The 27,114-nt window shown below is 39.1% G+C and overlaps 3 protein-coding genes across 9 annotated transcripts in view; 2 read left to right on the top strand and 1 right to left on the bottom strand.

The window, feature by feature from the left end:
- MCMBP (minichromosome maintenance complex binding protein) overlaps positions 1-16,975 on the top strand; it is a 44,157-nt gene extending 27,182 nt beyond the window's left edge. Inside the window, exons 9-16 of one of the 2 annotated variants that reach the window (XM_050803966.1) lie at positions 2,621-2,793; positions 3,467-3,590; positions 5,090-5,207; positions 7,983-8,148; positions 9,812-9,945; positions 11,103-11,267; positions 14,706-14,794; positions 15,205-16,975. In XM_050803966.1, coding sequence (XP_050659923.1) covers positions 2,621-2,793; positions 3,467-3,590; positions 5,090-5,207; positions 7,983-8,148; positions 9,812-9,945; positions 11,103-11,267; positions 14,706-14,794; positions 15,205-15,331 — 1,096 coding nt within the window. In that variant the 3' untranslated portion in view covers positions 15,332-16,975. Of the gene's footprint in view, positions 1-2,620; positions 2,800-3,466; positions 3,591-5,089; positions 5,208-7,982; positions 8,149-9,811; positions 9,946-11,102; positions 11,268-14,705; positions 14,795-15,204 lie in introns of both variants that reach the window. The other variant, XM_050803965.1, reaches the window with a different exon arrangement.
- RGS10 (regulator of G protein signaling 10) overlaps positions 1-27,114 on the top strand; it is a 738,227-nt gene that overhangs the window by 389,415 nt on the left and 321,698 nt on the right. The window lies entirely within an intron of this gene.
- INPP5F (inositol polyphosphate-5-phosphatase F) overlaps positions 17,615-27,114 on the bottom strand; it is a 102,292-nt gene continuing 92,792 nt past the window's right edge. For all 5 annotated transcript variants that reach the window (XM_050803930.1, XM_050803929.1, XM_050803931.1 and 2 more), the window contains 5 exons: positions 26,102-26,173; positions 24,561-24,634; positions 23,864-23,992; positions 23,160-23,247; positions 17,615-20,121 (listed from right to left, as the gene is read on the bottom strand). In XM_050803930.1, the coding sequence (XP_050659887.1) occupies positions 18,969-20,121; positions 23,160-23,247; positions 23,864-23,992; positions 24,561-24,634; positions 26,102-26,173 (1,516 nt within the window). In that variant the 3' untranslated portion in view covers positions 17,615-18,968. The remainder of the gene's footprint in view (positions 20,122-23,159; positions 23,248-23,863; positions 23,993-24,560; positions 24,635-26,101; positions 26,174-27,114) is intronic.

Below are 27,114 nucleotides of genomic sequence, written 5' to 3'. Positions count from 1 at the left end.
GTTCAGCACAGCAGGAGTCACATGTTCTAGTTGGTCTCCTTTCTATGTTTATGACTTCCTTTTCTAACAAATTTGATTCCCATTATTCACAATCTGTCGTTTCCCCATTTCTGCCATATACAGAAGGGAATTTCAGAGTTGGTAAGCCATACCACTACAAAACAAACTAGTAATTAGTGTTCAGTACGTTTCCAGTTCATTTTTATTTTAGAACGCAGCTGTGTAGTCAGAGCTATGTTCCAGTTACTCAGGTAACTTTTCTTCCCCTTCAGTGTGATTTCATTATTTATTCTGCTTAGATTCATTTATGTCTGATTATGTTTCACTTCAGTTTTTCCTCCATCCTTACTGGTTTTTTTCTTTTTAATATAGGAAACATTAACATCGTTGCCAAATTCAAACTACACAAAAAGATTCTCAGAGGTGTGGTTCTGAGCTATCCCCATTCCTGCTGTCTGTTTCCACCCAGCCTCCTTAGGGAACCATAGTTTCTGGTTTATCCTTCCTGTATTTTTTTTTACACAAAAATAAGTAGATAAGTATACATTTTATTTCTACCTTTTTCTTCTATAAAAGGTAGCATAGTATATGTACTCTTTTACACTTTTTAATTTTTTTTATTAACAGCATATCTTGGAAATCTAGATCTTCCTCATTTTTTGTTTTGCTTTGAGATTGCCAAAAGCAAGGGCTAATGTCCCTCATCTATACCAGAGTCCTCTTGTTGAATACTGGACATTCATCATCTTACATCTTAGTTTCTCTGTAAGATGAACTTAACATTTTCCACAGTTAAAAAAAAAAAGGTACAAAACAAAAATTTTAAACAACTTTAAGCTTAACCATCCCTTAATAATAGTGTATGAGATTGTTCATCTTGGCAATTTCTGATTATGTTGACTTTCTTGCTTTAGTTACTTCACTATTGTTGCAGTTTAGTTTAGAGGTTGTATTAGTCAGGGTTCTCTAAAGGGTCAGAACTGATAGGATAGATGAATATATGAAGGGGATTTTATTAGGAGAATTGACTCACACGATCACAAAGTCAAGTCCCACAATAGGCCGTGTGCAAGCTGAGGAGCAAGGAAGCCAGTCTGAGTCCCAAAACCTCAAAAGTAGGGAAGCCGATAGTGCAGGCTTCAGTCCATGGCTGAAGGCCTAAGAGGCCCTGGCGAACCACTGGTGTAGGTCCAAGAGTCCAAAAGCTGAAGAACTTGCAAGTCTGATGTTTGAGGGCAGAAAGCATCCAGCATGAGAGAAAGATGGAGGCCGGAAGACTCAACCAGTCTGCTCTTTCCATGCCTGCCTTTATGCTGGCAGTTGATTAGATGCTGCCAACCCAGACTGAGGGTGGGTCTGCCTCTCCCAGCCCACTGACTCAAATGTTAATCTCCTTTGGCAACACCCTCACAGACACACCCAGGAACAATACTTTGCATCCTTCAATCCAGTCAGATTGACACTCAGTATTAACCATCACAGAGGTTAAGAGCACAGACAGGCAGACAGCCTGGGTTGGAGTCCTGACTTGGCCACTTACTAGCTGTGTGACCTTGGGCTTGGTTTGCTCGTTGTAAATCAGGGTAGATGGGAGGTTTTAGTGAATTTGTACGTGTAAAGCATTGAACATTGTCTGTCACATGGTACGTACTATGGAAAAAGTTATTATGCTTGTATTAAAATATACAGGAGTATGAATTTATTACTTCAGTGTCTATAGAATCTATAAAGTCAAGATCTAAAAGCATTTTAGCCATTTGTTTCAGTCGTCTCACAAATCTATCTGCAAATTTATTTAGCAAATCTGAAAAATTCATAACTTTCAATTGCTTGTCTACTCAGTATTCGAGGGATCATGTAAGAATAAAATTGAGGAAATACAATTAGCAAGATAGGAGATGAATGGATTCTCCACACACTAATAGATACCGGATGGCTTTTGAGAAAAAGACCCCAGTTTTTGAGAGCTGCTGTCAAGTATTCGATGTCTCAGCCAATAGTTCAAGGAGTACTTGTGTTTTGAAATAGCCTTATGAGTGACATCCTACATTCCATTTATTGAAGTGCTGAATAAAAAATATTATTGTTCCTGGCCAGGCACGGTGACTCACGCCTGTAATCCCAGCACTTCGGGAGGCCAAGGCAGGCAGATCACTTGAGGTCAGGAGTTCAAGACCAGCCTGGCCAACATAGCGAAACCCTGTCTCTACTAAAAATACAAAAATTAGCCAGGCTTGGTGGCGCGCACCTGTAATCTCAGCTACTCAGGAGGCTGAGGCACGAGAGTCGCTTGAACCCAGGAGGCAGAGGTTGCAATGAGCTGAGATCACACCACTGCGCTCCAGCCTGGGCAACACAGTGAGACTCCATCAAAAAAAAAAAAAAAATACTGTTCTTGAAAAATGGAATAAATGCATTATTTCATGATATGTCTTAACAAGCCTGAAGTCTGTGTGATGTTAACACTTTAGAATGAGAGGCCACTTTCTGTTCTTTAAGGAGATGTACAGGTGGAAATATTCTTGGCTTGGACTGTAATTTTGTTTTCTAAGGTGCATATCATTTTTGCATCTGTGCAATTGATGTCTCTCTAAATTGAAACTTGATCGTCTCTCCACAGGGACGCCTCTGCACTGCTGGATCCGATGGAGTGCACAGACACAGCAGAGGAGCAGAGAGTGCACAGTCCCCCTGCTTCATTAGTGCCGAGAATTCATGTGATCTTAGCCCAGAAGTTGCAACACATCAACCCGTTATTGCCTGCCTGCCTTAACAAAGAGGAGAGCAAAACCTGTAAGTGTAAGTGTTACAGCCTAGTGAACTATCGACTGTTAGCCTCAGTGTGTGTCCAGAGCTGCCTGTAACATGCTCATAGGGGAATTGAGAGTCAGGTCTTCATTCCTCACAATAAGTGTTTTCAGTAATCTCTCTCTCATTGCCCCATTTTTCTCTTACATTAATTCTCTTCATTGAAATGAGGACAAAAAAGAAGTATACAAGGCTGGGTGCAGTGGCTCACGCCTGCAATCTCAGCACTTTGGGAGGCCGAGGTGGGTGGATCACCTGAGGTCAGGAGTTCGAGACCAGCCTGGCCAATATAGTGAAACCCCATCTCTACTAAAAATACAAAATTAGCCAGGTGTGGTGGCGTGTGCCTATAATCCTAGCTACTCAGAAGGCTGAGGCAGGAGAATCACTTGAACCAGAGGCAGTGGTTGCAGTCAGCAGAGATGGCGCCATTGCACTCCAGGCTGGGCAAAAAAGAACAAAACTCAGTCTCAAAAGAAAAAAAAAAAAAGGAGGATGCAAACTGTCTTATTTGTAAGATTAGCGTCACTTACTGATATGTTCAGCTTTACTTACTGTCTACTGAATTGTTGCGCTTTGCCCACAGTTATTTTTCACCTAAGACACTTGAGAGGAATTGGTGTGTGTGTCCTGACTCAGGTCTCCTTTTCTCCTTCAGTTGTTTCAAGTTTCATGTCCGAATTGTCTCCAGTCAGAGCAGAACTTCTTGGGTTCCTCACTCATGCCCTTCTAGGGGATAGTTTGGCTGCTGAATACCTTATATTACATCTCATCTCCACAGTGTAAGTGCTGTATCCTGGTGGGAATTAGGGGAGTTTGGTGTGTGTAGAAGTGGAAGAGCGGGAATATTGCTGGTGTAATTTGTGTGTTTTCCTTATTGGGCTTCATCAGATGGTTTTTATCTGTTCAGTGTAACAACTGTTAAACCAAATCACAGACAAATTCCTTTTCTTACAGCTCACATTTAGCATTTTGATTATGTCCCCTTAAATTTTAGAGCCAAAATCAGATAAAGCAGTAGTCCCCAACCTTTTTGGCACCAAGGACCCATGTCACGGAAGACCATTTTTCCATGGACCAGAGTGGGGATGGTTTCAGGATGAAACTGTTCCACCTCAGATCATCAGGCATTAGTTAGATTCTCATAAGGAACACACAAATGTGCAGTTCACAGTAGGGTTCGCACTCCTGTGAGAGTCTGATGCCGCTGCTGATCTGACAGGAGACGGAACTTAGGCAGCAATGCCTGTTCGCCCACCCCTCACCTCCTGCGTTGTGGCGCGGTTCCTAACGCCTGGTCCACGGCCTGGGTGTGGGGGACCCCTGAGATAAAGGAACTGGCTGATGAGTAAAATGAGCTGTTTTATCCTTTTTGCATTCTGAACACTCTGTTTATACATCCCAAGGCACGACGTCACGTGCACATTTAACGTGGACATTGACACTAGCACCGTATCCCTTGACTCCACTGTATTTGTTTTCTGATTTTAAAATTAGTGTAGACCTTTGACAGGTTACAAGAACATAAAAAGGAAAATGCACATCATTTGTAATTTCACCACTTAGAACCTCTGTTATCCTTTTGGTACACGTTCATTGGTTTTTGTTTACATACGTATACATCCCTGCATAGATCTTAGTTACACTCTAAGCACAGATCCGTGTCTTGTTTTCAGCAGTTGATATATATTAAACATTTTCCCATCATAATGCTTCATGAACTTTGTAGTGGCTGCAAAGTATTTCACTATGCAGTTGTACCATACTGTAACCATTTCCCTAAATGTTAGGTTTTCCTAGCTTTTCTCTATTACAGAGTTGCAGGAAGGAAACATCTTTGTGCTGTAAATCTTCTCTTTTCTCAGATCAGTCTCTGACAGTAGTACATAATGGTTGAGAGCACGGACTCTGTAACCAAACTATCCGGATTCATATCCCAGTTCTGGCAGCTTCCAGCTAGATGAGTATGTTGCTTATTATCATCTCTGTGCCTCAGATTTCTCATCTATAAAGCAAAGACAACAGTACCTACCTCTGAATGGTTAGGGGTTAAATGAGGAAGCATTTACGCACTCAGAACAGTCTTTGGCACATGACCAGCAGCACTTACATACAAATATTGGCTATTACTTTTATTGCTGTTATTCTGATAAAATAACTAGTCAGAATATTCTGGTTTATTTTTAATGACAATATTAAGCTAATTTTTCTACTCTTTGCTTTTCGATAGAAATCAGGAAATTACTTCAGCATCTTATTGATTGATTTCTTTCTTTTCTAGATATACAAGAAGAGATGTCCTTCCACTAGGAAAATTTACAGTTAATTTGAGTGGTTGCCCACGGAATAGTACCTTCACGGAACACTTGTATCGAATTATTCAACATCTTGTTCCAGCAGTAAGATGAATATAAATATGTATTATAAACCTAAGCACACTTAACAAATCCATCTAACTGTCTTTCATTCACCTCAAATATTTAACTTAGAGTTTTTAATAGAGCTTATTTAAAGGGAAACAAAGCCTGCCAAGTTACGTAATTTAAAATGTACTTTCCCCTAAACGTTTCACTTTTTTTTTCTTTTTGCCTAAGCACAAATTTCTGTAAGTCTAACAATTAACACAATTGCAGTAACTCCCTTAAAATTATACTCTGTTGATACCAATTTGTCCAATTTGGTATCCTTTTCGTACACTAAAGTCTTAAATCCAAATAAACTCTAAATTATAGGAGCATAATTCTTTTAGTTGAGGTAATAAAGTTCTTTATCTCCGTTGCCTCAATTTTAATTCCTGTTTGGAAAGTTGAGCTCACTTTATTTGCCAGGGTATTTGGAATGCAGTATTTGTGTGGTGGTAGGATCTTGGGAACGGGAATTGCTTCTGATCAGTTGTGTGACTGAAAATACTGATCACTTCTTTGGAAATTGAAGAGGGTGCACTAGATCCTTATTGAACCAAATGTATTGAGTGTCTCAGTGCTAGCATTTGTCCAGGCCCTCAAGAAGCAGAAGTGGACCAGAATACACCAGCAGTTCTTAGTCTCCTTAGACTCACTTTATACTCTGAAAAATGTATTAGTACTCAAAGAGCTGTTTTTCATGTTATGATTATATTTATCATTAATTTACCAAACTAGATGATGAAGCAAATACATCTATTAAAGATAAAAAATTACATATAAATATTTTTATAAAAACAACTTTTCCCAAGCCAAAAATGATTAGTGATGAAAGTGACATTGTTTTACATTCTTGCAAATCTGGATTAGTAGGATACAATGGATGCTTGTATCTGCTTCGGCCTTCAGTCTGTTGTAATCTCAGGTTTTTTTTTTTTTTTTTTTTTTTGAGACGGAGTCTGGCTCTGTCGCCCAGGCTGGAGTGCAATGGCGCGATCTCGGCTCACTGCAAGCTCCGCCTCCCGGGTTCACGCCATTCTCCTGCCTCAGCCTCCCGAGTAGCTGGGACTACAGGCGCCCACAACCGCGCCCGGCTAATTTTTTGTATTTTTAGTAGAGACGGGGTTTCACCGTGGTCTCGATCTCCTGACCTTGTGATCCGCCCGCCTCGGCCTCCCAAAGTGCTGGGATTACAGGCGTGAGCCACCGCGCCCGGCTGTAATCTCAGGTTTTGACTGAAGTATGTGAAGGAAAGCTGACCTCACACAGATGGAAAAGTAGTTGGTAAAGGAAGGATGGTTTCGATAGCCTTTGCAGATAACTGGGTGGTGGTCTTTGATACTAGACCAAAACTGTCCACATGACATTTTCTTAAAGATAGTTAAGTGTGGAATCTGAAATCCTATTCGTAAACTTTCTATAGTCTGCTATGGTAAAATTCATTAGTCTCATATATTGAAAGGATCTTTTATCCATGCATGATTTTAACCTGATTGACCCCGTAAAAGGGTTTAAGCAATTCCCTGGGAGTTCTTGGGACCACATTTTGAGAATTATTGAAACAGTCAGATCCCTTGCCCTCACAGAGTTTAATTTAGGTAGAAGACCAACAAACAAATAAATATATGGTAGGTCATTTAAGCACCCCTAAGCTCCCCGTTTTCTTAGAATCACTGAGGTAACAAAACTCCTCTAAATTTTTGCAATATATCTTACCTCTTCCTTGACAGCCTTCCCCCACCATACCCTCTTCTCCATCCCTGCCACATTGTTGCAGGCTGGAGGGGTGGAAGAATGGATTGGTGTATATAAGGCAGAGCACAGAGGGTGTTGGGAATGGTGGCTCAGGAGCTGGAGGAGGAGCTTAGATGGGTCGCTTTCTCGTTACACTGAGCGAGAAGGTGCACGCGTCCTGGAGGCACCTCCCGAGAGCTGCAGCAGGTGCCCCCACAGCTCAGTGTGCTCTGCTCCTTGATTTTTCTCTGAAAAGTTTGTTCAGAAGTGTCTATGATGAATGAATATAATTTTAACTCAAAGAATATAGAGGAAAATTAAGCTTTTCTCTCCCTGTCTTGAAAAATAAAATTAACATTTTCTTTTTGCTAGCTAGCATGTGTTAGGTGAAAGAGGTTAGGCTTTGGGGTATTTAATATTTGTATGTCAGTTATCTACCATTTGTTTCATTGGTTAAATAAAAATTTATTTTCTATTTATTTATTTATTTATTTATTTATTTATTTATTTGAGACAGAGTCTCACTTTGTTTCCCAGGCTGGAGTGCAGGCCAGATCTCAGCTCACTGTAGGCCTCCTGGTTTACGTCATTCTCCTGCCTCAACCTCCCGAGTAGCTGGGACTACAGGTGCCCGCCACCTTGCCCGGCTAATTTTTTTTGTATTTTAGTAAAGACGGGGGGGTTTCACCATGTTAGCCTGGATGGTCTCGATCTCCTGACCTCGTGATCCGCCCATCTCAGCCTCCCAAAGTGCTGGGATTACAGGCTTGAGCCACCATGCCTAGCCAAAAAAAAATTGATTTTCAAGAATATTGAACAAGACATTTGAAAATAAAGCAGCTCATAGAATGGATGAAATTCAAATGTAAGATCTAGATACTATTTTTGCTTCTAGAGTTCGAGAAACCATATCACTGCTCCCTTAGAAATTTATAAGATCACTTTTTCCATATGAAACACAGTGCTTAATTCCAAGTACATATTTTCTTAAAACAGGGAAACTTAAATTCTTGTTCACTAAAAAATTTCTCTTTGCAGTCTTTTCGTCTACAGATGACTATAGAGAACATGAACCATTTGAAATTCATTCCCCACAAAGACTACACAGCCAATCGCTTGGTCAGTGGGCTCCTCCAGCTGCCCAGCAATACTTCCCTTGTAATCGATGAGACTCTCCTGGAACAGGGGCAGCTGGATACCCCAGGTACGTACACAGATGTTTCCCTTCCATTTCTGACTTCCTTTCCACTAAAGCCAGATCTAGGAATAAACTTTTAGAAGAGTATCTATGGACAAAGACAAATTCACATTTAACAAATAACATAAGATAAAGGCTTGGCATATGAATTTGATTAAAGCATGTTATAAACTAATTAAATTGTATATACCAACTCTGTTTTGCCATAGTATTCTGAAAGTAGTACAGTAGAACAGATACTATATATATAAAATGTATCATATATCTTCTATCTAATATATATCTTATATATTTTATATATTATTTATAATGGAGCAATAATATAAAGGGTAGTATTAATATAATGGAGTACAATAGAACAGATACTATATTATGTATCATATATCTTATATATTATATATTTTATATATAATACATATTTATAGGTTTTATATTTATAATTTATATATAATTTATAATATGAATAATATATAACATGGAGCAATAATATATAAAATATAAATAATATGTAATTAATATAAAAATATATAATTGTATATTTTATATATTATTTATAATGGAGCAATAATATAAAGGGTAGTATTAATATAAAGGAGCAGTAATATAAAGGGTAGTATTAGATGTTGAGGGTCATAAGGGTTCTTTGGTGAAAAGTTTTATTGCGTCAGCAGATGGTTGGAGCCATCTGTATGGGCCTACAATGTTGGGTTCTTTGTGTAGTTGTATATAACCTAAAATTTTTCATTCAGTGAGTGTAAGGAACGGTAGACACAGGGTCTCACTATGTTGCCCAGCTGATCTTGAATTCCTGGGCTCAAGTGATCCTCTTGCCTTGGCCTCCCACAGTGCTGGGATTATAGGTGTGAGCCACTGCACCTGCCCCAAATAGCTTTTTAAAAAACTGAAATGGGAAGAAGCTGATCTAACAGATTTTTTTTTTTTTTGGAGACAGACTCTTGCCCTGTTGCCCAGGCTGGAGTTCAGTGGCATAATCTCGGCTCACTGCAAGCTCCAACTCCCAGGTTCACGCCATTCTGCCTTAGCCTCCCGAGTAGCTGGGACTACAGGCGCCCGCCACCATGCCTGGCTAATTATTTTTTAACCTCCCATTGTAAAGTTTTTAATAATCAAATGGTTTGCACTAACCTCAGTTATAGAATATATTATAAAATCATAAGAAGCAGATTGTTTACTAGTGCTCAAATGAAGACAATTAAGAATATACTGCTGGTGATCAGCTCAAGAGGTAAAGGTAGAAGAAAAAATGAGGTAGACTGGGCACGTTTAAGGCAAAGGGGAATATAAAATCTGTAAAATTCACTAGGCTGATCTATGTATGAAGGTAGTTTTAGTGTTTCCTTATTTTAGCCCTGTAAATACACCACTTAGAAATAACTGTGCTTGCTTGGGAACTATTTTATGTCTAGGTGCATACCAGATGCTAGGTATTAGATTTGTGGGGGGATCCCCTGGCCCCATAAAGTTCTACCTTGACCAAGAGTGTTGTAAGCCTACACACTTAGTGATGTTTAGCTTAGTAAATTGGACAGCGCCTCATACCCTTTATTAAAAGCGGTAGAAACTTCATGGCTCATCATTGGTGTCAGCAAAACTGATTTGTTGAGATGATTAAAGTCAAATGACTGAAAGTGTTTTCCTGCCTTCGTAGGTGTTCATAATGTAACTGCCCTGAGCAACCTCATAACGTGGCAGAAGGTGGATTATGACTTCAGCTACCATCAGATGGAATTCCCCTGCAATATCAACGTTCTCATTACTTCGGAGGGGAGGTCACTCCTCCCGGTACAATGAGTCATTTTTAAATGGAGGGAGGTTGACATGGGAAAAATACCTACGTTTTTGCTATTTCTTGGTACTGCTTATTAATAAGTTACATTTGTTGTAAAAAAACTGTGACTGCTGATCATTAAGGGAACTGAGTATTTTGCACTGCCATGGATAAAAACCTTACATCTGCCAAGCTCAGATATCAGCAAGTCATGAGACCAGCAAGGCTGTTGGCAGCAGAAACACCCACATCAAAGCATAGCAAGATTGCCTGATTTTAACCTCCAGACTTCTGTTCTTGCTGCCTTTGACCCATTGTTTTCTGCTAATCTTATGTGAAAAATATTTTAGAGTTCCTTTGAAAATGTCCTTGGTTACTTGGTAGTTATTTTCATGCTTTACAGTGAAATGCTCTGTTATGTCCTCAGAGCGGCTGGTAAAGAGCGCTTTTAATTCTAAGGAGGATGGGAAATGCTCCCAGTTGTCAAATGGTTTATAGTCTCTGTATAATAGTATTCACCTGTGATTGATGAGAAACAGTCTTTGATGAATGAAATGGCTCAAGGATATGTTCTCTGTGTGCAAGTGTGATAGACCTTTTTAATTAGCTGCTTTTTAGAGGTTGGCTACATTTTTGTGTGCTTATTGATACCATTGAAGTAACCAAGAAAAAGCTAACTTTCATAATTATTTCTGAGGTAGTTATAAAGCATGTAAAGTAATACTAAAAATAGATTCTCACTGGGTGCAGCGGCTCACACCTGTAATCCTAACACTTTGGGAGGCCAAGGCAGGTGGATTGTGTGAGCCCAGAACTTTGAGGCCAGCCTGGACAATGTGACAAAACTTGTCTCTACAAAAAATTCAAAAACTAGCCAGGTGTGGTGGCATGCACCTGTGGTGCCACTACTAAGGGGGCTGAGGTGGGAGGATCGCTTGAGCCTGGGAGGCAGGTTGCAGTGAGCTGTGATCACACCACTGCACTCCAGCCTGGGCGACTGAGCAAAACTCTGTCTTGCACACATACAAAAAAAAAAATTATTCCCTCCCCCTAAATAATAAATGGTATTTTCTAATTCCTGTAGGGGCTGACAGGGATGATGCATCTTTCTTTAAAAATGTAGATTTAATTTAGGAACTCAGAAAATACAGTGTACTTCTTCTCTTTTCAGGCAGACTGCCAGATTCACTTACAGCCCCAGCTAATTCCACCAAACATGGAAGAATACATGAACAGCCTTCTCTCAGCGGTGCTGCCTTCCGTGCTGAACAAATTCCGCATTTATTTAACCCTTTTGAGATTCTTGGAATATAGCATATCTGATGAAATAACCAAGGTATGTCTAGGTTAAAATAAAGGATTTCCCTGTGTTGAATTGCAGTATGCAGCCAATTTACATTTACCATAATTACTGATGAGGTGATTTTGCTATTTGTTTTCTGTCATGTCTTTTTTTATTACTCTATTACTCCATTATTGTCTTTTTGTTTGAAATAGATATTTTCCAGTGTCCCATTTTAATCCCTTGAAGTTACTTTCTTAGTGGCTGCCCCAGGGGGATAAACTTAACATGTTAGTATAATCATCTATTAAGGATTAATGCCAGTTTGTTTAGTTGTTTTTAATTTAAAAAAATTTGTGTGGCTAATGCTAGTTTAATTATAATATACAAAGACTTTGCCCCTTTATAATTCCGTCCTCCTCCTCTCCCTTGTGCTGCTGTCATACAGTTACCTCTCTATACATTGTATGTACATCAACACATTTAGAATTACTGCTTTTGCAGTTGTCTAATTTTAGAGAAAAAAGAAACAGAGAAGACTTCTGTACTTTTTTTTCTATTTGCCTATGCAGTCACTTTTACCAGCAACCTTTATTTCCTCATGTGGGTTCATGTTACTGCCTAGTATCTTTTCATTTCACCTCGAAGAACTGCCTTTAGTGTTTCTTGCATGGCAGGTCTACTTGTGCAAAATTTTTTTTTTTTTTTTTTTTTTTTTTTTTGTTTTTTTGAGACAGGGTCTCGCTCTGTCACCCAGGCTAGAGTGCAGTGTTGTGATCGTGGCTCATTGCAGCCTCAACCCCCCCAGGCTCAAGTGATCCTCCCACTTCAGCCTCCTGAGTAGTTGGGACTACAGGCATGTGCCAGTGTGCCCAGCTAATTCTTTGATGTGTGTGTGGAGATAGGGGTCTCCTTGTGTTGCCCAGGCTAGTCTCGGACTCCTGGGTTCAGCTAATTCTTTGTGGGGAGGGGGGTGTGTGGAGATAGGGGTCTCCTTGTGTTGCCCAGGCTAGTCTCGGACTCCTGGGTTCAAGTGATCCTCTGTCCTTGGCCTCCCAAAATTCTGAGATTAGAGGTGTGAGTGACCACGCCCAGCCCTCTTTTAAGTTTTTGTTTATCTGGGAATGTCTTAATTTCTCCTTAAGGCTAGTTTTGCTGGATGTAGAATTCTTGGTTTATAGTCTGTCTCATCATTTCGAGTATGTGCTCCCACCACTTTCTGGCCTCTTGTTTCTACTGAGAAGCCAGCTAGTTTCTGATGAGGATCCTTTGTACACACTGAGTCATTTTTCTGTCACTGCTTTCAAGATTCTCTGGCTTTTGACAGTTTTGACTATGATGTGTCTGTGTGTAGATCTCTGAGTTTATCCTACGTGGAGTTTGTTGAGCTTCTTGGAGGTGCAGAATAATTCACATTTTGGGGAAGTTTTCAACAAATTTGGGAAGGTTTTGGCCATGTTTCTTTCTGCATCATTTCTCCTCTCCCTCTGACACCCCCACTATGTATCTGATGGTGCATTTAATGGTATCCCACAGGTCTTCAAGCCTCTGTTCATTTTTCCTCATTCTTCTTTTTTTGTTCTTAGACTAATCTCAGTGAACTTATCTTCAAGTTTAGTGATTTTCTTCTGCCTAGTCAAATCTGAGTACCTCTAGAGAATTTTTACTATGTTTTTCAACTCCAGAATTTTTAATTTCCTTCTAAAAAATTATTTCTCTCTTTTTATTGATACTATTTGGTGATTCTCATATTTTCCTGAAGTTCTTTTTATGTGGTTTCCTTTAGTTCTTTGAATGTTTAAAATAGCCAACTTAGAGTCTTTTTGTCTGATGTTTGAGTTTCCTCTGGGACAGTTTCTACTGACTCCCTTATCCCCAAAGTGTGAGCCATACCTTCTGGTTTCTTTGTACCTTTTTGTTGAAAACCAGACATTTTATTTGGTCAATGGGGTCTCAGTCTGTCACCCAGGCTGGAATAGTAAGTAGCACAACCACAGCTACACTGCAGCCTTAAACTCCTGGGCTCAAGTGATCCTCTTGCCTCAGTAGCTGGGATCATAAGTGTGCGCCACCATGCCCAACTAAAGTTTTTTGTTTTTGTGTTTTCTTTTTTTTGTAGTGATGAGGTATTGCTTTATTACCCAGGCTGATCAACTCCTGGCTTCAAAGTCCTCCCACCTTGGCCTCCCAGTGTGTTGGGATTACAGGCGTGAGCCACCACACCTAGCCACAACCAGACATTTTAAATTATATATTATGACAACTCTGCTTGGGAAGTTAGACTCTGGAAATTAAACCTCCCTAGGGTTTATTGTTATTGCTATTTGTTACTGTTGGTAGGTTGTTTAGTAACTTTTTTGACTAATCCTATAAAGTCTGTATCTTTGTCACATGTGGGCACTGAAGTCTCTGCTCTGTTAGTTTTGTGGTTAATGATTGGAAAGAAATTTCCTTAAATGCCAGGAAGTAGTTTGTCTCTCAGTCTAAGGGTGAATAATAATCATAAATAAAAATAAAAGTTGGGGCAACCCTTCAACACTTAGCCATACAATTTATAAGCCTGCCTTAGCCTTCATTTCCTGCTCACACAGAGCCTCCAAGTTATCCAGAAGTGGGAGTTTAAGGTCTCTGAGCATGTCTGCAGCCTTCCGAGTTCCTAGGAGTTATATACGTGAGGTTTTCAGAGCCCTCTGTGGACATCTGATTTCCCAGTTAGCTTTTCTGTTTAAGGGTTTGGGTTAGTCTGTTGTTTGCCACAACTGTTACCCAGTGTCTCAGGTAGCTAAGGTGATTGATAATTTCTTCTGATTGTTTTTGATAAATGCCCTGGGGAAAGAGGTGGTTCATAGTAGACAGGCTTCCAGTCACTTTAAATAAAGACAACCTTGCAAATGGGTCCTTCCAGGGAGCCACCAGACAGGTGGTCAGATGACAGTTCTCCAGGAATGGCACTTTGAAGGAGCCCTAGCCCTGTTCTCTCTCCGGTGGCTGCCAGGCTGTTGGTTTTTGAAGAAGCTATTAATTACCGCCTGGAGGGGAAGGGGTTGGAATATAGGAGTAGGACATGTTAAAATGCTGCAAGGCTCCACATTCTTACCAGTAATCACCTGGTTTTCTGGCATAAATGCTCTCTGGATTGCTGCAAGTGTGGTTTTATTTCTAGTTTTTAAGAAGCTGATTTTGATCAGTGTTAACAGTAGAGACAGTTTTCTGCAGTCCCTTCTCTGCCATTTTCACTAACATCACTCCCCCTTTGTTGAAAAGCGTTCCTATGCCAGTTGCTGATTTATATGTTTGCTTGACCTTAAATGAATCTGAGTTTCATTATTTTCATCAGCAGCATTATTTATGTATATGCTTTGGTACTTTCACCTATATTGCCTCCTTTGTCTAAGAGGCTGACATCCACCTTATTATATCAGTCAAGGAACCATGTTCATTTTCTCTTCCTTACAAAAATGCACATCATTTACATTTACTCTCTTGATAAAGGCAGTTGAAGATGACTTTGTGGAAATGCGGAAGAATGACCCTCAGAGCATCACTGCTGATGATCTTCACCAGCTGCTCGTGGTGGCTCGGTGAGTGGCACGTGTGCATCGTTTTCTCAGTAAGCTTGTGTATATAAGTCTTCTGAGTTATTCAGCAGTAACTGAGGCAGACTTCTAAAAACGGAAATGAACGTTTCCTTTCAAAAACGCTGTTATGAAAGGGCTCATTGAGGGGGAATCGAGTTTGGCTGGTGATCTCTTCAGTGGAACAGGCGTGCTGCTTGTTCTCTAAGCTTCAAAGAGCGAGCCACCCTCCAATTCTGACTCTTCAACACTTTCTTTGTAGAAGCCTGACTTGGCTATTGACGTGTGTGTAACTGCCAGACGGTCTTGTCTCCTAACATGGTCTGTGTTTTCACCAAGTATTCCTAGGTCTTAAAAAAATTTAAAACTTACTTTCCCAGCTCTAGACTTACATTTGTTTCCGTGTTTGCAACCAGGTGTCTGTCTCTCAGTGCTGGTCAGACAACGCTGTCAAGAGAACGATGGCTGAGAGCAAAGCAGCTGGAGTCTTTAAGAAGAACGAGGCTCCAGCAGCAGAAATGTGTGAATGGAAATGAACTTTAAAGATCTGATGCCTGTGAAGAGTAATGGGCAAATTGTAGCCACATGATTGTAAAATTCAGATGTTCATTTATACCACATTGTTTTATAGGTAATTTCTATCACAAACCAATGACATTTCCTGAAACCAAGCCTGATAACATCTGATGTTTATATGATATTCAGTAAGGACTTTTACCTTACTGATTTCATGGAGCTTTTGAAGTTTGTTTTATAATTATATAAATTAGTAATGATGTAAAAAAAAGTATTTGATATTAAAAGTTTAATATTGATAATGTTGCTGATTATACCTTTTCCTTAGCTTCAGCTGAGTCATAGGCCAGACTTTTGAAATGCTGAAATGAAGAAGGTTGTTGCAATTTCAAAGTCAGAGGTATCATGCTTCGGATTCCTTATGTTTTCCAGTTCACAGTGGGTTGGGTTGGGGTGCATTCAGTAGTCCATCTTTGGGGAACGGAGGCGGATTTGCCATTGATTCACATGACTATGTAAAATTCTGTCCTGTCATTTCCCAGATGTTTGGCCACAGAAACTTTTTCTCACTTAACATTTGTTAACAGCCTGCAAAACTACACTTGTACATGGCAGACTTTTGTATTTTGTGGACCAGTAGTAACACTTCCAAAAATCTCGGGGACTATAAGGTTGCCAATCTACCTTGCCAAGTAATTTGAATAAATCACTATTATCACCATTTTTTTCATAAAAGGACAGTCTCTGAATAAGAGTCCTTTAAATGGAATGAATGTAGCTTTTGGGGGCAAAAGAAACCGAGACACTACATTGTCTTTATCTTCTCCTATCCCGGTGCATTTGAGAACCATGCATAAGGGAATGCTGTGCTACAAAGCTGTGTCCACATATGAAAACAAAACAGTAAGCTTAAAAACCAATACCCCCTTTAGAAAGTTATTTGCTTAATGTCATGTTGTAGTTGCTTTGATTCTATTGGATTTTTGGCATTTTATGTAGGTTCATCCATTGGTTCCAAGTATGTTAGATCAGCTAACATCTGCTACTTCAGTAACAGCCTCATACAGCTGCAGGTAGGTTTTCTCCAGACCAATTAGTTTCAATAGAGCAAACTAACAGACTATAGTAGCATGGTTATGGCAACCAGAATCTTCAGCAAGGTTAGGACGTTACTTTTTAAGCTGGCAGTGGTATGAAGTAGCTTACCTAGTTGGAGACAGATAAAGGATCCCTTACATTTTTTCCTATAAGGCCTAAATTGACATTGTTAACCAAGGAAACAGGGTCAGCCTTGAAAAATCAAGGAATTCATTGTACCTAATAACTGAAGTAAAAATTACTAGTTGTTCAACTTTTCCTAAATGCAAATCTATTTTTATAAACTAATGTAAATAATGTTTATATTAGAGTTTAACTGGTTTTCATTTTTATAACTGGTAGACTAGACCTTCCTTAAACTTTTAGAAATAAAATGAAGGCTTAACCTGGATTTGTGAGGATAAAACACATTTTCTTTAACTGTCCTACAGCAAAGTAGATTAGTCACCATGTGTTTTTTGTGCCAATGTAAATTGTAATTTACCAAAGAAAAATACATACATTGCTTGGTCTTGCAGAAAAGTTCCCTTGAAAGAATCTTTCCAATAAATAAAACTTCCCAAATTACCAGTACCTTGGGCTGTTTTTCATGAATGATAAGCTTCACCATCCCATGTGATCTGTGTGGGAAAAGGCCATGTCCTCCTGGTGGGAAGACATGAGAGAGGTGAACTGAAGTGGAGGTGGTACAGCAAGAGGGACCTTCCTGCTCAAGGCCCACCCAGGCAGCGGAATGCAGTGCAGCGCTTGGCTGCAGAAATCCTTTGTCCCTCACCTATATACACGGACAGTCAAGTTTGTTGCTCTAATGTAAGCCACAGCATTAACCCTGTATGGCCAGGAAACTGAGTAGACTCCTGTGTAACCCTGCGTGGAACTTTGCCTTAAAATAACTTTTCAAAAATCTCTTTCAAAACTGTTTCTGTGGAGTTTAAACATGTATTTTATCACCTAACGTTGGGTTGTATTTTCCCCAAGTTGGGAACCCTTAATATTTTCAGGACCCGGAAGAAAAGTTGGTAGAAGCAAGCATTCAGTTTTGAATGTTTGGATTTAAAGTATAGTTTCTGATCCATTTTACTTTTTAAATCATGAGTATACTTCAAAGGAGTAAAATACTGGCAACAGCTAGACCAAGTGTTCAGTTATAGCAAATTTCCCCCGTTTACAAATTCTTTAATCTGTTATGCAAGGAATTCTCATACACATTTGTCACTTTAAATTACAGTGATACTTTATTTTAACAATCACAAGATTTAACACGTAAAAAAAAAGATACCACTAATAAATAACAAAAGTGGAATGCTTATCAGAGTTACAACAGACATAATGTTCAGCCGAGAATCAATCACATCAACAGAGTAAAGCTCTAAAGATACCAGACAAACCAATACTTGTTGGAATATGCCGTACAACTTTCTTACCATGGGGATTACAGGGGCAAACCCTGGTTCTGTGTGGTCAAGAGTTAGTCAGACAGATTCAGCACAGTTGTGCTTCAGACTAAATTTTTTTTGAGACAGTCTTGCTCTGTCCCCCAGGCTGGAGATCAGTGGCACAATCACAGCTCACTGCAGCCTCAACCTCATGGGCTCAAGCAATCTTCCTGCATAGCTAGAAACACAGGCATGTACCACGAAGCCCAGCTAATTTTTGTATTTTCTTGTAGAGACATATGTTTCCCAGGCTGGTCTCAAACTCCTGGCCTCCCAGTGTTGGGATTATAGGTGTGAGCCACTGCACTTGGCCCAGACTAAATTTTGAAGTTGTTGATCGTCTACATAAGATGTTGAGGATGCCCCTCCTGGAATAAATGAAAACCGGACTTCTGGGATTTCCAGTAGCCAATATGTGTGTGTTCTTACATTCCTGAAAACAGCAAAATGGAATTTAATAGGTGCTGGTATTCACCTCTGATGTATCAGGTTTACTGTGTGACAAGTCTTAATATTCCTAGGTTTACACTGTAGGCAGCAGAGTATTTTTAATGTGTTCAAGTAGAATATGGGGGAAATTAGGATCAAATGAGAATTCATTTCTTTAGTGTCAATAACCCTCAACTCCTCAGGGAATAGTTAAGCCATCAAAACTAAAATAGCTTTATATTCAAATGCTTTGGTAACATGTTAGTCACTAAAAACTAAATGTGTAATTTGTAGAGGTAACACACAGGAATGAACTGACAAACAGAACAAATTATGAAAAATGCTAATCCCCTAAGCATCTGCATGTCCAGCCCTTGTGTCTACTTAATGTAGTCTACCCACCCCACTCCAAAAAAAAGGTTCAGTTTATCCCAAAGTGACCTGTTGCTGAATTACTTTCAAATAAGCAAAGTGCTCTGTAGTGTATAAGCTACTCAGGTCTACACATTCTAGAATGATGCGCTTCTGTAGTCCTGGCTCTAAAATCTGGAAATCTACTCAGGTTCAGACTCCTTTTAAAACCCTTTCCAATGAACAGAATTTGTGATCCCTGGATTCAGACAGTACAATTAAAATACCCCAAGAGATAAAAACTTCATATTTTTAAATAAAAGCCATGGAAGGATTCTTATGGCTAAAAGCTAAATCTGAATTATCCGTGTCTGGCATTGTATAAACATATTTTTAAGTTCATTTTGCTGGACTTGATTAATGACTTCAGATTCTGCAGGACTCTTCTGAACTTTTGCCACTGCAAAGTTTATCCCATGGGTTAATCCAGCTTGGGTAATACTAGCAACCTGAACCATGGAACTTCGAATCTTGGCAAAGGGAGAGACTGCTCTGCTGCTACTGCTCTCTGAAGGAGAAGGAGTTACGTGAAGCCCTGTCTCAAGTTCAAGCATGCTGGAAGCGGAGCTGGGGGTTTTTTGAGATGCAACTGAATGCGCTGGCTCAACTGACAAAAACTGTGGGCCTGTTGCAGAGAGAGAGACGTCTAATTGAGATGGCCGAGAAGGTGTCTGTTCTGTTGATTCTGATTGGGTTTCTTCGTTTGAAACTTCACTGGTCATTTGATTTCTTCCCTGACTAGCCTGCTGAGACACAGACCTGGGCTCTGAAAGGTGGGTCACTTTGTTTTGTGCATCTTGCACAAATCTGTGGCAGTAAATATCCATAGGCTTGGCAAAGCCAGTCAATATGTGTATGTTGCCAGCAGAAGGGCTTTTCTTCAAAGGAGACTCCTGGCCTTTTCCAAGCCCACTGCCATGAGCAGCAGTTATCTCTGAAGGAGCATGAATGCTACTATCTGTGCTGCTAAGAGACTGGGACCGACTACCCAATCGAGGCGCTGAAGCAATAATACCACAACTAGGAAGCACGTAATCTACTGGCCCTGCACTCTCTAATGAGTTAGCTAGCTGCCTGTCTTCATCAGACTTAGAATTTGTAAGGAATTCATCAGAGTGGTATGAGTCATTATCTGAAGACATGTCCCCATCAGACTCTGCCTGAACTTTATCCATCACTCCTGTGTTTTCCATAGTTTCAAGACTACTGTCTGATTTCCAAAGATTTACTTTTAAGTTTGGTTTTAGAAAGTTAACTTTCATTTCAGGTTTGGTAAAGTTTCCTAGCTTTCGGAGGTTGCCAATATTTACATTGGATTTGGTCTGCTTCACTTTTTGATTTAGAGATGAAAATTTGCTCATTAAAAAATTCTTTCCCTGGGCCAAAGAACCTTGGTTTTGAGATCTGATACCAATGATGTCTTCGTGAGGTTTACTGCTCTTCCTGCAAATTAAAAGAGAAAATAAGTTAATCCCCCATGGAATCCAATATACCAGTTCCAGTTATTAATATAAGTGAAAACACTTACTTATTCAAATTGGTCCCAACTTCTTGAGAACACTGCATTGCTAATTGATAGATAACCCCTCAGAGTTGACATTAAAACAGTGCTATCCAATAGAAATATGTGAAATACATATGTAATTACAATTTTTCTAGCAGCCACATTAAAAAGCAATGAAATTAATTTTAATATTTAACCCAATATATACAAAATATTTCAACATAAAAATATTAAAAGATTAATATTCCTTTTTGAACTAATTTAATATAGGCAATGTGTAGTGTTCTGTAATTACAGCACACCTGAATTCAGCCTAGCTGCATTCTAAAAGGCTTCACAACCACATGTGGTGAGTGGCTGCTACTGTGGGCAGTGCGGGTCTAGCACCGCCACCATCTGATTATAAATGGGAATCTGCAGCACCCGAACTCAGGTTATCTAGACATATCCCAGCGTGGCTCCATTCAGGTAGTGCGGGGAGAGAGGGGTAAGACTTCCATTTTCTTATATGTCCTGCGGGTTACCTGAATTTATTTAAAAAAAGATTTGGGACATTTAACACAATTACTCTTAGTGTCTTCTCTCCTTTGGTATCCCTCATGACAGCTACAAATAAGAGAAAAAAGTTGATGCTATTTGCCACAAATGTCTTAGTCTGTGCATTTGTCCTGTTGGGTCATGTAAGGTCACTGATCATGAGCATACTACAGAAAAATTATGGGTTAAAGTAATTCTTCAGCAAAAGCCTGAGCAATTTTCTTCTGACCAAATGGCTCTCTTCACTAGTAGAATGTGGACCACAAAACCTGACAGATGCTCATTAGAAAGAAAAGCCACACTTTTTAAATGTGAAATAATCTGTTGATAGGCATTCTTTTTCCAAATTCAAAAGCCTAATGTTTAAAACATACTATTTTCTCTACAAAGTACTTAGAAAAAATTTCAATGTTTCCTCTCATCAGTTTACTTATGAGTTAAAAATGTATCGCTTGTGGCCACATGAGTTGTGTCAAGGACGGCAAAATCCTTGCAGGGGGTTGCTCTCAGACTGATTCTCTTGGCAAAATACCACCTACCTAAGTACTTGTGGAGACAGTGTTACTCTATCAAAACTTTTAAACACACCTAGAGGGATATCCTAAGCATATTTTAAATGCCATATCACTCAAGAAAATGAGACTCTGGGCCGGGTGCAGTGGCTCACGCCTGTAATCCCAGCACTTTGGGAGACCAAGGCGGGCGGATCACGAGGTCAGGAGATCGAGACCATCCTGGCTAACACGGTGAAACCTCGTCTCTACTAAAAATACAAAAAATTAGCCTGTAGTCCCAGCTACTCGGGAGGCTGAGGCAGGAGAATGGCATGATGAACCTGGGAGGCGGAGCTTGCAGTAAGCCGAGATTGTGCCACTGCACTCCAGCCTGGGTGAGGGCAAGACTCCGTCCCAAAAAAAAAAAGATGAAACTCTGGGTCTTCAGAGTTTTTCCTGAAACTGAGGATAAGCAATAACCTTTAAGGAGGTGGGTGCAGGGTTAAAGGAGTCTGACAATCAGTTTGGCACTGTTAGGGACAAGTGATATATTCACGTCTTTTAATCCAGATTCACAACCTGGGGATGCTATTCTCAAGAAATTATCCTAAACATGAGAAAGTAATACATGACAAAGATATCTGTCATGACTTTTTTATAAAAGGAAAAAATGCTAGCAACCAAAATTCTTGGCAACTGGGTTTAATAGCTGTGTGCCAGGTCTAAGTGTGTTATCATTCAGTTCATGCAATGCACTGACATGGATTTTCTCTCATCTTACAGATAACAAAACTGAAGTAAAGGCGTATGTTTTCCAAGGTTAAAGAGTAATTGATAGAACCAGGAGTCACAGAATCCACATTCTGAACCCACACAATACATTTCCAAACAGATCACAGTAGGCATCTATTTAAATGGTAGTTACGAATTCTACAGTAATATGGAAAATGCATAAAATACAATCTTTAGCAATGAAAGATTATTAACCTGTATAGGTTAAAAATGTACAAGAGGCTGGGTGCAGTGGCTTTCCAGAAGAATTTCAATTAACAAGTGTAGAAGGAATGAGAATTAGAAAAATCACCACAGATCATGACAGGAATAAATACCATAGAACAAGATCCACGATGGTTATGAAAAATGAATAGACTTAAATTTACACAGAAACAATATTTACATAGTCTCAGAGTGTTTTCCCCTAAATATTTAGCAATTATAAAGAGGAAGACACAAAGTTTGCAGTGCAGAATCCTGGCAGATGCCACTACCCCAGCCAAGTAATCAAGCTTATTCTCAACAATACTACATAGGCCATCATGCCCTCCCTCCCCACAGCATGAGGCTCTGAGAAGTGCACATCGCTTCTGCGGTGTCCTTCCTGACAATGCGTAACCTCAGCTTCATCAGGAAAAAACACTGGACAAACCTAGCTTAAGGGATGTTCTACAAAACAGCTGACCAGTACTCTTAAAAAATGTCAAAATTATGAGAGAAAAGACAAGATTGAGGAAGTAACATTAAATTATAGAGACAACTAAATGCGGTGTGGAATCCCAACTGGATCCTGGAACAGAAAAAGGGTGCTAGTGAACACCTAGTGAAATCTGTACTTTGATTAATCTTACCGTGCCAAGGTTACTTTCTTAAGTTTTGATGCATGATCTATGGTTATAAATAGGTAACATGAAGGGAAACCGAAGGAAGGATACATGGAAACCCTCTAAATTACCTGTGCAGCTCTTCTGTAAGTCTAACACTTACCTGAAAATTGTATACATGAAGAATGTTAAAAAGTATTTTGACCCACAGAAATTTGATCCTTACCTCTCTCAATGCCCACACCTTACCATAATGTGATCTCCTCCCCTTTCCCCCTGCAAAGAATTTTAAAGAAATAAGACTTTGGATAAGAATGCCTTTATTCTTGAGAGAAGCAGTATGCTCACCTCTCAAGTTTCTTCTCAATTATGGGTACATCCGATCCCATGGCTTGCTTGGTGATCTGCAGCATCTCTGCAATGCACTGAAGGGTATCTGCAACCCAAATATAACTGCTTGCCAATTTCTCCATGAACATATTTAAAAAAATAGCAGTTCTAACCCATATACCACTGAATGAAATTTGTGGTTGTATAATTAAATACAAATTTATTGGCTTCAATTTATAGAAAACTGCTACCTGTTCACTACTCTCCCCACTAATTCATGATGTTCTAAAATTTTAAGAGAAAACAACAAAAACAAAAGAATGAAATCGAGGAATTAGAAGTTTGTTCTAACTCATGTTTGTTCAAGCACTGTGACAGATGCCGTGGCAACAGCCATGGACAAGGCAGGCATGGCTCCTGCCTGCTACAGATGAAAAGAACATGACATGTGAAGAGCCTTGACACCCATATGATCACTGATGGGGCCAAACTCACTGAGAATCCCTGCTAAAGAGAACTTTGCCCCAAACTAAATAACACATTCAGATCATCTCCCTGGGCTGCTGGAAACAGAGCTGCTATTTCAAGGTCTCATATTCCAAAGCTATTCCCAGGACCCTCTCTCATTCAGTTGGTGATATGAAATATCCCCAATTCCTTTTGGGCTTTTAAGAATAAATAGAAAGTTTTCACTGAATACTTTCATCTCTTCCTCTTTTTACCTTTTCCATCCTCTTCAGGATTACGCATTACAGCTCGCAGTGTGTGGAAATAGCCACTTGCTTCTTTGTATCTGTAGTGCAGTCGCATGCAGGAGAACTTTGGCTTACCAAAAAGAGTGGGTTCAGGGCCTAAAAACCCAAACGAATATGTATAAAGTTAACTCTTTCACGTAACATTTTCTTCTATTATCTTCAAAAAACCCAACACATTTTTCTTTGTAATATAAATGACAGCACACAAAATACAAACTTCTGGTGACCATTTGCTTTGATAAATAAAGCTAGAAAAACTCTTTCAATCTCAATCATTTAAGCTTTCTTGATCCCTAGGGTAATCTTCACAAGGTAAATAATAAAAGGAATACGGTTATTATGATAAGACTATATCCATCACTAACCCATAACAAATAGAAAGGAAGTTCTAAGAAGTAGACAGCGTGGAATATCCCTTTCTGGTTTCTTACATGTTATACTGGTCTCCAAATTCCACTGTAAGAAGAGCCGACATTTCTGCCTTAGGATTTCATACCTATTCCCTAGACCTTATCAAAATGCTACTAACAACAAATGGAAAATAATAGTGAAAAAAAGCATTTGTAGGTGAAACTTAAACCAGGTACTTGCTTAAATAATTTGACCCCCTCTTGGAAACAACAGCATTTGCTTTTTATGACTTGATTAGTAAGTTAAAACTTACCTATTTCGATTTTTTCCAGGTCTTCTAGACTTAGTCGTTGATACTGGTTTACTTTATCAACTTCATCATCATAACTAGATAAAGGGAAATGAAGTTAAAAGAGGATTTAAATCAAAAGCATATTTGGCTCATTAGGGAAGGCACAATAGCTGCAAACTGTTACATACATACAGTTAACAAAATCTTCCACAGCACATACATTCTGGGGTAAAATGTTAAACATAAGAACTATTTTAAAAATTAAACAAGAATAACATATATAGTTCAACAGCTAAGGGAAAATAAGTTCACAGATCTAACAGTTAAAAAAAGCAACTAGGGCCAGGCACAGTGGCTCACACCTGTAATCCCAGCAGTTTGGGAGGCCGAGGCAGGTGGATCACGAGGTCAGGAGTTCGAGACCAGCCTGAGCAACATGGAGAAACCCCCATCTTTCCTAAAAACACAAAATTAGCTGGGCATGGTGGCGCATGCCTGTAATCCCAGCTACTCAGGAGGTTGAGGCAGGAGAATCACTTGAACCCAGGAGGTGGAGGTTGCAGTGAGCCGAGATCATGCCATTGTACTCCAGCCTGGGCAAAAAGATTGAAACTCCGTCTCAAAAAAAAAAAAAAAGCAACTATAAGGTTAAAATAAGTTTTATAAAAACTCATATAAAATGAAAACAAACCTAAAACCTAACCTACAAGGCAAATGCGCCCACGCCCATGCACGCACACACACACACAGACGGAGGGAGGGAGGGACGGGGGGAAAGAGGGAGGCAGAGAGAGAGAAAAAAAAACAAACTATGTATTTGGGAACAATACAGCTGTTAAATATGATATCCAAAATCAAGAATGAAAAATCCATATGATATATGCCAACAGGCATCTGGGCAAATGACTAAAAAATAACAGTTTACACAAAGCCAAAACCAAAGTGAATATTTACTTAGTAAATATAAATTAGAAAAATACTGGTAAGGTGTGGGGAAACAAGTGCTTGTATTTTGCTACTAGCACTGTTCATTCAGGGTCTTTCTGGAGATCAATCTGACAACAAACCACAGAAGTCGTAATTCATCATACGCTTGTAACCAAAGAAGTGCGCAATGCATGCACACACACACACACGCACACACAGACACGTTACTGCATAAAGACAACTGCATCATTCGTAGCAACAAAAAATTGGAAGTAATTTAATACCTAACAGTGAGGAAAAACTTTACTATAGTAATACAAACAATGATATGTGGTCATTAGTGATAAAAATGTATGGAATACATCAAAATCTGGGAGATATATAGGAAACAATACCAAATGCCAAAAGAATACAACATAAACATTAATTTAACTATAAAATCATGCTTTCAAACCAATAAAGATAAAAGGGAGTTAGAATGACGTAACAGTTATATAAGGTAAAGGGGTTCAATGAAGTGTCATAAAATATATAACAAAACCATATTCTCATTTTTTTTGTTACGAATTCTAAAAAGAAAATTTACTCAAATTTAAAACACAAAATCAAAAGCTTTAAATCAATAAGCAACTTACTAGGCCACGTAGTAGGCAGAGTTAGAAAGCAGTAACAGTACATCCACATCTCTGTGAGTAGCATCAATGAGGCTAAACAAATATGACACAGGAGTTTAATATTTTCATTTTCATCTGCAGTTTTTGCCAAGCATATTTCTAAAGCAGAGATACTTAAGACAAAAAAATTGGCCAGGGGGAGGGAAAAAAAAAGAAGAGAATGAGTTCTACTGCAGTTAGATGTAATACAATCTATCCATTTGGACAGTCTTTAAAAAACAAGGAAAAGCAGATCTGGGAAGTGAAGGATGGAGAGTAGAGAAAGGCAGCCAAAGGAGGAAGGAGTCCCTCAGGAAATGGGATAATTTGAGGTGGGGGAGTGGTGGGATTGGAGGATGATAGAGAAATAGTTAAGGGAAGAAAAAAGAAAAACGTGAGAGTGAGAAGGGAGAAATCTTAATTATCTCACATTATCTAATCTTCAAAATAACACACTGTACATTCAGGATATCTTTACATTCATGTGGAATACATCTTTTGAAAGACTTTTACATGAATACAGTACTTATGTGCAAAAATGGAACAAGTCCAAGATACTTTTGCATGTTTGTCATTATAGATTAATTTATTTGGCTTTCAATAAACAAACACCCTTATTCTAAGTCTATTTTGCCATGTTTATACCCACTCTAAAATCAATTATGAAAATAAGAATCAGAATCCAGGTAGTGTTGATGAACCATGAAACCAAAACTACAATAAAATGTACATCCTTGTAAAATTACCAATAAGAAAATTCTTAAAGTATAAAATCTATAAATAATTAACACAGGCAGAATCTGAATTAAACTGAAACTTTTAGTCTAATATTAATCTAACAATAATAGCCTTTCCAGCAAAAGGTAGAGATGTTTCTGCATTCTTATACTGGTCTCCAAATTCCACTGTAAGAAAGACGACATTTCTCCCTTGGGATTTCATACCTATTCCCTAGACCTTATCAAAATGCTACTAAATACAAGCAGAAAATAATA

The sequence above is a fragment of the Macaca thibetana genome, chromosome 9 (assembly GCF_024542745.1).
Source record: "Macaca thibetana thibetana isolate TM-01 chromosome 9, ASM2454274v1, whole genome shotgun sequence".
NCBI lineage: Eukaryota > Metazoa > Chordata > Mammalia > Primates > Cercopithecidae > Macaca > Macaca thibetana.
The sequence above is the reverse complement of the archived record's forward strand: the minus strand, read 5'-3'. Positions and strand labels throughout refer to the sequence as shown.